The following is an 11,383-nucleotide window of genomic DNA, read 5'->3' on the forward strand; positions in this document are numbered from 1 at the left end:
CCTTCCTTGGATTTAGGGGTGTCAATCCTGAGCCCACACTGGTAGGCCCGATCGAGCCCGACTAGCTTAAGGCCCGACTTGGATCAGCCCGTTTAATAAATGTGTCAGTCCTAAGCCCGGCCCGTTTATTAAACGGGAGTTTACGGTGCAAGCTACTAGCCCGTTGGGCGCCCGACTGGCCCGATTTTCTTAAGAAGCCGTTAGAATCGAGCCATTTAGCCCGACCGACCCGACCCGACCCCTTTAAAATTGCCTAAATACCTATTTTACCACTAATAATACAAAATAATACTAAGGACTGTATAGGGCTAAAGGGTAAAGTCCTGCGAAAAAAACCCTAAAGACCTAAAAAACGACTAAACTCACATTTTCCCTCTAGTCGCCGTTACCCTCAAGCCTTTCTTCCACTTAGTCGCCGCTGCCCTCTTCCCTCAAATTGAGGATGCAAACTATTGCAAACTGACCTCGTTATCTCAGGTAGAGTTATTAGATTTGATTTGTGTGTATTTGTCATTTTTCTTACTAATCGTTTTTTGGTGAATTGTGAATTGCAGTGGCGGAGCTCAATACATCGACTGGAACAAGATTTAGACTTCGATTGATGAAGTAGTTGTTCCATACGATACTCTAGCTTCTTCTCCAGTTCTCCTGTTGGTAATGTTCTAGTTTGTTTGATGCATCTATAACTCTTTTGATGAGTTCTAACTGTTCTTGGTTCCTGATTATTTCTTTTCATTTATTTGATGACTTTTCTTCTTGTCAAGATCTGAATAATTTGAATTAATTCAGATATCTCGGAAACGAAGAATATGTTGGACGAACTTGTTGTGTTGAAGCTTAATGGAGGTTTGGGGATGACAATGGGTTGTATTGGTTCCAAGTAATATACTTGGCCACTTTTTTTCGGTTGATATTGATTAAGAAGCTTCTGTAACTTGCACTGTCTAGAAACTAGAGGTCATTGCTGTAACTATTTCTATTGAAGAGGATTTTTTTTTTTTAATGGAATCCATTGAAGATCATAATACATTTCAGCTCCCCTCTGTTTCTGATCTGCATGACATCTTTTTATTGATTTGGACATCTGTGTTTTGCTATAGTGGTGCAAATTAGTTGATAATCAGTTTTAACCTCTTAGTTCCTTTTATTATATGGTGTTCACGGTGCAAGGGTTTTTAATGAGCACGCCCGATTAGGTCCGATTGAAACCGGCCTGGCCCGACCGGTTTACACCCCTTCTTGGATCTAAATCCCTAGCCTCACATTATTTATGGAACTTAAAAAAAAAAAAAAAAATCATTTGCTCTGATTCAATGTTGTCAGGTTCACCCATGTTCCACTGTCAGCAGTATCCATCCTCCAAAAGTGTTTTAATCATCAGGTAGTAGTAATTTAAGTAACCATAACTTTTAAGTAAATTTTCAACATTGTGAGCTTGAGATTACTTTGAATTTATGAGAGATTTCCCCATGTGTAGCACAGATTCAAGAATTAGGAGCCCTCGAACACGTAGTCCAAGATGCTTCTAATCCTTGAATCTATGCCACATGGTATACCACACATGGATCCCTTATGCCATACTAACGACAAGGAAAATGGTATAATCTATTTTATTTATTTTTCTTTATTTTATTATTGAGAGAAAGAGCTCTATCTGCTTGTGTAGCTCCTACCCTAGCACATAGGCCAGTGGTAGAATGGGTGGGAATATCTACCATGCAAAACACCACACTACCCTTGGGTAGTCGATGCTTCTGTGCAGCCTCCCATTGACCAATACTTCAGGACAAGAACCACACAAGTTGATGGAGTTCTATTATCTTTTATTATTTTTTTATTCTTCTTCTTCTTCATCTTTTCAGAACGCAAAAAGGCAATCTCCACCCCAATGCGACCCGACCCCAGCCTGTTTCCTCCCCTCCCAACACTACCTTCACCCACCCTCATGTTGCCCTTGCACTGCAGTACCGTCCAGACCTCCCTTGTCTCCCTGCTCAGCCCCACCTTCAAGGCTGTCCAACGTGAAGACTCTTGGGTCTCCTCATGGATGCCATCACAAGGGAAAGTTGACATATGGGATACAAAGGCCTTGGATACCGCAAAGAAAATGGCAACAATATCCTCCACTAAAGGACAAATTATTCCTATAAATTATGATGGAAAATGAACCATATAGATTGAATCATATGATGAATATGATACGATTTGAGGATCCCATCATCAAGATGACATAATGTTCCATCTTGATTATTTTTTGGTGGGGTGGGATGGATTTTTCATTTGAAGAGAAAAAAGATGGAAAGAGATGATGAGAATCGATTAACATGTGAAAATACGTGGTAAATTGGCCATTTAAAAACATAAGGGTAGAAGGAGAGGTAATAATCAACTATTTTTGAAAGTCCAAAATAAAGTTTTAAGGCAAGGGAGCGTTAGTAAATATAGAAGTGTAGGAAAATGAAGGAGAGTTTCAGGACAAGTGTAAATTGTGTCATGACAAGTAGGAATCTATTGATCATGTTTCTCTTTATTGTGATTTTACTGAAAGAATTGAATTTGGGCTGATATGCCCTTTAGGATTGCAACCTTAAGCTTTTTATGAACCTTCGATGCAATTTGTTATCATGTACTTTTATACAATCTATTCCTCATGATATTTTACTAAACCTTTTACAACTATAGGAACAATGTGCTTTTCAAATAGGATAAGCTCAATCCCCTAGTAATTCTTCACTTGGTGAAAAAATGGATAGATCAAGCAAGCAATCGCTTCACACCTACCCAAGTGATATCAATCCATGAGACTTTCTCTCCCACATATCTCCCTATCTTGACCCCATCTATGATCGTGTATATGTGAGTCATTGATAAGACCAATACCATCTCTGCTTGAGCTTATTGTGTAATGAAAATAATGTTGTTTCATTTAAAGCTGATTATTTGATGACAGGAAGCACCAATAGAGCATATCTTTGAGGGTTGCTCATGGGAGTGAAGCATGCACATCCTGTGGGATGGACTAGTTCTGATGATCTATAATTCTTTTGACTAACCATAGGAAGTGTATTGGGACTCTTAGAAAAATTCCTAATTTTTTTTGATGCTCAGAATTTTTTATCCAAAATTAGTATTTATCTAAAATCTAGTAATGATGTGGTGAAACTCCTAAAAGAATTAACTTTTTGAGTTCTCACTTAGAAAACATCTCTTTTTTTCTCCTCAATCCTACAACGATGTAAATTGAATCCTGTTTTCTTAATAAATTTTAATTTTCTTCTAATAAAAAAAAAAAAAATGAAGGCGAGTGATAGTAATTGCTTCTTAAATAATCTTTATTGGAATTGAACCTGCATTGGCTTATATCAGACAAAAATACCCTTTGTTGTCAGGAACAAAAAAAAATCAAAATTTTATCTTATTATTTTTCACCTGTATCGATCCAACAATATAGTATGAACCAAATTCAAGATTTGATAAGGCCGATATCAAACCGATTTACCAATTCAAGTTGATACAATCTGATTTCTCGAACTGCAGTGACGACATACCATATAATTCTTGCGTGGGAAACTTTTCCCTTGAATCTATTAGTTGAACCTTCATGTGTATCCATCCAGCAATACGGTATCAGCCAAAAATCAGGATTGGATAAGGCCGATATCAAATCGATCCACCGATTCAAGTTGATACGATCCGATTCATCATACCGTGATGGGGGCGTACCACATACTTGCTGCGTGGGAAACCTTTTCCCTTGAATAAACTAATTGAACCATGAAAACCGGTCCATTCCGGTCTGATCACCATTTTCTTTTTTGGTAAATATGGATCACCGTTCTTGACTTAAAGGGCAAGAGAGAGAGAGAGAGAGATTGGCTTGGCATATTGACTCTCTGACTCCACCTATTTGTCTTTTTCCACACCGAACAAAACTTGTGCGTGCGCCTACCCTTCTCTTGCCTTTATAGGTTTCCTCCGATTCTCTCTCTTAAAACCTTATTTCTCTCTCTCTATTCCTGCAATTCCGCAACAATGGCATCACTTCCTCGTCTCTTCCTCATCGCTTTCGTCTTTCTGGGTTTCATCGCCATTGGAACCAACGCAAGACCAGGCCTTCACTTCCACCCTTGCAAAACCCTATTCATTTCCTACACAATCTCATCCATCAAATCCCCACAATCACGAAACCCTAACGACCGAAACCCCTCTCGTTTCTTCACTATCTTCAGTGAAATTAGGGAATTCCATCCGCGAATCATCCTCCCCTCCGTGGAGTTGATAACTGATGATGGTCGCCCCGATCTACGCCGTCCGATTAGGCATTTCCGTGGCGACGATGTCGTCAAGCCTGACATCGCTCGTCCTTCGTACCCTTTTGGGTTTTCCCATTTTGGTTCTCTTCGTGAGCGAACCAAGGACATTCTCAGCGTTGTGGTTGCGTTGCTCTTTGGTGTCGGCTGTGGTGCTTTGACTTCTGCTACTATGTACTTGGCTTGGTCTCTCATTACCAACAGGTTTGAATTCAATGATTCTGAACGTGAAGGTGAAGATGGTGATGATAGTGATGGCTTCGATGACTATGATGTGAAGAAGATGGGTTACGTCAAGATCCCTGATGATACAGTTGCCGTTCAGGTCAAACAAGTGGTATGAGGGGTGGATGAATTAGGGTTTTATATGTGTTAATGAAAATGTGACATATTGATGTTTCTATTTGACGTTTCGTATGTGGAATTGTGGATTATTACTCTGAAAGCTGTCTGTGGCTATGGATTTCTGATTTTTCTTGATACAATACCATATGTATATCTATGTGTTGACTTGGCCACGTTCTTTGTTTCTTGTTGATTCTGATGTTATACCGTTAAAGTAGCAAATGGATTTTCATGGTTATGTGGTGGATGAATGTTATGAAAATTGATGAGGGGGAGGTTCTGGGAAGTGATTATTTTAGGTATCTCAGTTTGATATGGAGTATACTATTTCACAAATAAATAAAATGGGATGGATGAAGATGAGGGGCATGCCTAGAATGTTATGTGATCAGCGTATTCCTTTAAAATGTAGAAGAAAAATTTTATAGGACAGTCATAGGACCAGTTATGATATATGGTGCAGAGTGTTGGGCAGTTAAGAAACATCACTAATGAGATGAGTAAGTGGTAAACCTAGAAAGGTTAAAGTCAGGAATGATCATATTATTACTGATTTGGAGTAGCTCTGGTACATGATAAACCACGAGAAATTCATTTGAGGTGGCATGACCATGTTCAACAGAGGCGTTTAGATTCTCTAGTATGGAAGAGCGATTTGATTCAGATTGGAGAATTAAAAGAGCTAGGGGCAGACGTAAAATGATGTTAGGAGAAGTGGTGAGGAAAGACACGCATAGTTTAGGCCTTGTGTTAAGTACGACATCAAATAGAACTGATTGGAAGGCAATGATCCATGTGGCCAGCCACATTTAGTTGGGATAAGGCTCAGTTGTTGAGTTATGGATGAATGTTATTTACTTCTTTTAAGATAATAGATGTTAATTACCTTAGACAAGGTGTATACATATGGTGGGCCTGTATAAGTTATGCCAATCAATGAGAACTGGTGTTATGGGGCTGTTTTAATTCCTTTTCATGACAATGTATTTAGCACCCAAGTTTTGGGTGTTCTCTGCCATTTTGAGAATGGTTTTGGGTTTTTGTTTGCTTGGGCAAAGTCAATTTGAGTTGTCTATATCTATGTGCAATTTTGTCTTCGTGTTTGCAGTTCTGTAAGGAAATCTAGTCTGTGGTAAGGTCACATGACTGATTCTTCCTGTAATCTAGTCCGCGGTAAAGTCACATGACTGATTGTGATCTTGTGCCCTTAAAATAATTATAATGTGAATGTAAAGTAGAATGGCTCATCAAAATTTTTATTGAATAAACCTCCAGTCTAAAAGCATTTTGGGGACTTTGTAATATTTGGTAATGATTTAATTTGTTGGTACAGAAATTGATGACTGCTAATAAATTCAACTTCGATGGATACAAGAAGCATTATTGTCCTGAATAAATCATTGTTACTCTAATTTGTAGAACCTTTGAAACTATTTGTGGAACTGTCTAAGGGTAGTATGACTGTATGACAGTATGTTAATCTATGTGAATCAATTTGCTAGGAAATAAATTATGTATTTTGGTAATAAATCTTTCTTGAAGTCCAAGAATTGCTGAGAGGAAAGCCAAGTGGTGTAGTTCCCACACTCTTAAATGCTGACTTGTTTGCTCTTAGTTCATATCATTAAAGTGAACTAGGAATTACCATATTTTGAATTGATATTCTTTGTAGCAACTACTTGATAGGGTTTTGAGGCTTTATGAAGATGCGTTCTGTTTGGTGCAAGATTTCTCCTTATAAACCTAACTGTCTCCTTTCATATTGAGGCAATGTTACCCAGATTTGGTTCCCCGTCCTTTGAATCATGTGTCCATATATGGGGGCACCAGGTACTTGCCTCAAAAAAAAAAGGAAGAGGAACAGCAGAATAGGTAGGGTATCGGGACGAGAAGAAGACAGAGGAGGTACGATGAGAGAACCATGAGCCAGGGAGAAGAGGAGGGGCACTGGGGTTGCCAGCGACAGACAGACAAGAGGAGAAGGTGGCAGGGAGCGTACCTGTTTTTGTCGTCTGTCCATCTTCACTTGTCATCATTGTCTCTCTTTGAAGTTTAAAAGAACATACTTCTCCCTCTCTTTCTTCTCCCCTTATATCACTTTGCGTCTATGTGACATTTAAAACCCAGCATCCATAGCCAATCTGCTGACCTTAACTACAAGCCACCGTTTGGTAACATAGGGTCCATGGTCAGTGCTATGGATCATCGTTACAAATAATTCCTTGGAAATAAGAATTGACAATATAATATTTTATTTTGGGGATAATTATTTTTTACATAAATTTTTTTTTGGGGGATTTCAGAATCTGACACCTGCACCTACATGCTATGAGGTGATATCTTCTTATTGATTATATGGTATTATTGGACCAAGAAGAATTCCTGAGGTTTCTTGGAGACCCAAAGGCTATGTTGGGCTGCAGAGGAAATGTTGGGAGTTTAGCTACATTGAGGGAGTTCCAGATAATTAGTCCCACACTGCACTAAAAGTCAGCTTGCTTGTGTCTAGAGACAGAATTTTATCTAGGAACTAAGCTTTTCCTTGTCACCCACCTATATATATAATTTATGGTTTGCAAAACTTCAGTGGTTCAAAAGTTGTGTACGACCAATAACCAGTGCTATACTGACATCTTCACTCTCACAGCCAAATGAGTTGCAGACTTTGGCATAATGCTTTTTGAAAGAACTACAGTTTCTGTTGAGCCAGATCTGGGAGAGGATTTTCTTAATTTTCCCCAACAGATGGGGCCTTCCTTAAACTTCACTTGCTGGGAACTAAATATAGCCTGAGGATTTTTGGCTAAAAACTAAGGAATTCAGTGTGCTGAGGTTCTTTGTGACCAGGGTTCTTACCTGTGTTGCTATTGGCCCAGCCAAGTGCCAAACAGTTCCAAATTTAAAGGTAGTGAAAATTCCATAATTAGTTGGAAGTTCAAAGTTTTTGAACAAGAAGAAGACAGAATCTTGGTATAGCGGTAAATCAATCTGAGGGAGGGACTTTGATGCGGTTAAATGTAGGATATAGGAATTTATTATCACTATTTTATTAATGTTGATAGAATCATAGTGATAGAATTTGGGTAGATTTTGCTTCCAGTTTTGGAAACCAATTAGGATTTCTTTTCTTCGTTTTTCTTATATATGTAACTAGTTACAGAGACATGAATTGGATTGGAATGTGAATAAAGTTTTATGGTTTAATGTGCTGCTGAGAGCTACTGTCATGCTATTCAGTTAGCCGGTTGCTTTTCTTTCCCTCACTTCTCATGATACATCATTACAGGTGGTCCCTCCTTTCCCATGGTTCTTCATTGTTCCTGTTCTATTCTCTGTTTTCTTACTTTCGTTACTGTTTTCTCCTTGTTATTTGCTTTATCCTGGGTTAGAAAATAGGTAGAGATGGCTCCCCTGGTTACCAGTTCTATGGACCTGAAAACTTGGGAGATTGCTTCTCTCCCCAAAGCGATCCAAAAACTGGAGTTCAACCACCATCAAACCCTCCTACTTTAAGATATCAACCTGAATTCAACCCTGGCTCTGTAACTTCTGCCAGTAAAAAGCCTCTACATTCCTAATTCCTAAAGTAACTGGAATGTAGCTTAATTGCTATCTCTCTAAAGATTCTGACTGCTAAACAAGAGGAGTTCTTGGTTCTAATTGAATTTCATTACTGAGATTAAGGTTTTTAAAACTAATTTGGGTTGGGTAAAATAAAAATAGGAATAAGACGAGATCGGGATGCTTTGACTATGTATGTAGATAGACATTTTGGAAGTTGGTATGAATCTATATCTGTTCATTCTGTTTGAAGAAAGGATCCTAAAGAATTGATCTTTCTTTTAGCTGTTGAATCTCTCTTGATTGATCGTTATTTGATATTCTGAATCCTCATTACTAATAGAATAGAGATAATCAATGGATTGATCAGATGCTCATTTCAATTGGCTAGAATCCCTTGCTTGAATGAAAATAGATCTTGGGGAATCATATTGGATATTTTCATAATTTGCTAAAAAAGCACTTTCTTTGACTCTTGCTCTTTCTTTATCTGGAAGATGATATGACCTCAAATGAACAGGCTGGTTTCAGTGACTTTTTTTCTGTTATTGTTTCCGATTGTCGATTTGTGTTATGATTGGTTGGGCTCAGAGGTCAGTTTGAAAGTCATGTTTGAAAGGTGTCCAAACGGGAGAGATTTCGGACTTGAATCAAGTTCGGTTATCTTGCCTTTATCGTAGGAGTCAGGAGGTTGAAGAAGGTGCTAATGGATAAAAACTCCAATTTCCTATTATATTTACGATTATGCCATTACTTTAGTTATTTTGATTCTTTCCTCAATCAATCCCAGGAATACGCCACTTACATAGTTGTTTCCAGTTGAGTCCATACTTTTTTTTTTTTATTATTTAGATGAAAATAAAATAAGAAAGAACATCAATGCCATGGTCAATGATGTGGATGAAAAACCTATTGTTCTTAGCCATTGTGGTTAAACTCTGCGTAGTGAGGACGATATCGATAGGCCTGAGCCAAAAAGATGTTTTTAAGCAAAACAGTATGATCATCTAACAAATAAGGTGTTGAGCTCCAAGGCCACCATTTAGTGCTCTCGTCAACCATTGGTTTTTCCATCTCCTTGGAGTCATTTCAGATCTCTTCTATTCTCCATCGTCTTTTTTTTTTTTTTTTTTTTTTTTTTATAGTATGTTATTTCATCCAATAGGTCTATATGTGCAGTTTCACGCAAGCCATGTAAAAATAAATAAATAAATAAATAAAGATATGTCAGCTATTGCTCATCACTGACAAATGACTTCTAAATCAAATGTATTTACTGTTGAGTTAAATTTTCCCATGTACCATGCTAACTGTAAAATTCACATCTATGTAGTATATCCATCATTCAAAACCCAAAGGGCTCTTTTTCCTTGGAAGATTATTTTGGTTTTCCTGGTATGAAATACTGAGTAGAGCCTTTTGTCGATTCAAAGCACTCTCAATGTATTCGTCGAGCGGTGGTAGTCGCACTTGCTGTGCTTTTGACATGACAACCTCCAGTGGCACATACAGCAAGGGGACACCCGCTTGATTAGCAATTACCCGGGCACAAGATGTCTTCCCTGTCCCTCGTGGACCTTCAAAAAGCACAGCACGAAGGTCTGTTGGACTCGAACTTACACCGGGTGCCACAAGCAATATCATCATATACTTTCAGGGCTATGCAGAGCCAGCAGTATAATGTCCTCTATTTCACGTTTTTGTCGATCATATCCTGCAATATTATCCCATGATATCTCATTGTCCAATACCCCATGGGATCCATTGAGTCCAAAAATTCTCACCCCCATGGCCTCCAATGGATTTTTCAGCTGAAAGTGTACCTTCATTATATGGTTTGTTTGGTGGTCCTCTGGTTCTTCTGTCCAACGCATTCCGCGCAGTCATCCTTCCACCAGCCAATGTCAGTGCAGACACCAAAGCATCAAGCTCCTTCTCACTGAAGCTCCCCTGCTTTATGAACTCAATTTCTGTATCATCAGAGCTGATGAGTGACTGAAATATGAGGATGCATCAATCTCCCTCATGTTCATCCTTGTCATTTGAAACTTCCCTATCTCCTTCAACTTTCTTTTGTTTTTCTGTGGGCCTCAACGTTATTTGCCAGGCAACTTTACTGTCCCCAGCACGCAGTACTATATCTGATCCACCACCACGTTCGTCTCTCAATCCTAGACGTGAAACAAGGTCCACAATTAAGTGCGGCGCTTCACATGTTGGAGGTATTTGGAATTTGATTGTGACCTTTTGACCCTTCATGGCGACGGTAAATCTAGGATAGGAGCCATAAAACATTCCTCTACTTTTGAGCAACTATTCCAATCGAAGTCGTTCCTTTTTCCAAATCGCTGTAGCTTTATGGAGATTCTGACGGCAAGGGAACCTGAGGATCAGCCGTATTGGCATCTGCATGACATATTTGTTGCAGTCAACTCCGAGGACCCCAGCCAAGATAGTTGACATTACTGAAAATAACCCAGAATATCCCGATACTGTTTCTAAACACAATCCATGAGACGTTTTGGGCCGCATGTTGTATTCGAGAGAGTGGTGATAGAATCGGCTTTGAGAATGTCGAGTTGCAGAAGGTGAAGAAAATGAGGTCCAGGATTTGACATAGTTGATTGTCCGCCAGGGCTGGCTTGGCCTGAGAATTCGTTTGAGAGTGTTCATTGTCTTTCTGTATCTCTCTCTCTCTCTCTCTCTCTCTCTGCACTCTTCAGACTCAAATCTCGGTTTAGAGGAGGGTTTGCCTATATGATTAGCGGTTAAAGGAGGCAAACGAGTCCGGATTAGCTTCTCGTACAAGGAGCAAGACCACTCTCTTTTGTACGTTACTCACCCGACATGTGGAAGAGAAAAGCTTTTCCATCCTCCTTCTATTGCTTGCTTCTGCCCATAAAGAAAGCCCCGAATGTTGACCTCCAAAGGTCAACGTTTGTACTGTTATCATATAATTGGCATGTAATGAGTCACATTTACCTTTCCTCTTTCCTTATAATTATAGGGTTGCTTCCCAATTTTTATTTTGAGATATTAATGGTTCTTGTGGGCCTATAGCTAACCCATAGTCAAGGTAATTAAATTTGGATGCCATATATTTATTTGGAAATTAGAATAAAGGGAGAAAGGACATAAGTATCTTAAGACAGCAAGGGCTCTTTTGG

General features: G+C 38.9%; 1 protein-coding gene, 1 long non-coding RNA gene and 1 pseudogene across 2 annotated transcripts; 2 read left to right on the forward strand and 1 right to left on the reverse strand.

The window, feature by feature from the left end:
* The first annotated feature begins 347 nt into the window (after positions 1-347).
* Positions 348-1,123, forward strand: LOC122083273. Its single transcript, XR_006141608.1, has 3 exons — positions 348-477; positions 555-654; positions 790-1,123. It is a non-coding gene; the product is annotated as an uncharacterized LOC122083273 (long non-coding RNA).
* Positions 1,124-4,032: 2,909 nt separating this feature from the next.
* On the forward strand, positions 4,033-6,051 carry LOC122084239. The gene is made up of 2 exons (XM_042652326.1): positions 4,033-4,647; positions 5,989-6,051. The coding sequence occupies exons 1-2, from the start codon at positions 4,033-4,035 to the stop codon at positions 6,049-6,051; spliced, it is 678 nt and encodes a 225-aa protein (XP_042508260.1).
* Positions 6,052-9,557: 3,506 nt separating this feature from the next.
* LOC122084240 lies at positions 9,558-10,544 on the reverse strand (annotated as a pseudogene).
* Positions 10,545-11,383: the final 839 nt, after the last annotated feature.

This window comes from Macadamia integrifolia, chromosome 7 (assembly GCF_013358625.1).
Source record: "Macadamia integrifolia cultivar HAES 741 chromosome 7, SCU_Mint_v3, whole genome shotgun sequence".
NCBI lineage: Eukaryota > Viridiplantae > Streptophyta > Magnoliopsida > Proteales > Proteaceae > Macadamia > Macadamia integrifolia.

What these genes read in the sequence shown, in the direction of transcription:
- LOC122084239 (XM_042652326.1), top strand. Translation starts at nt 4,033, where the DNA reads ATGGCATCACTTCCTCGTCTCTTCCTCATCGCTTTCGTCTTTCTGGGT. An exon ending in CCGTTCAGGTCAAACAAGTG is followed by an intron (nt 4,648 to 5,988) that starts GTATGAGGGGTG and finishes TTGTTGGTACAG; the next exon opens with AAATTGATGACTGCTAATAA.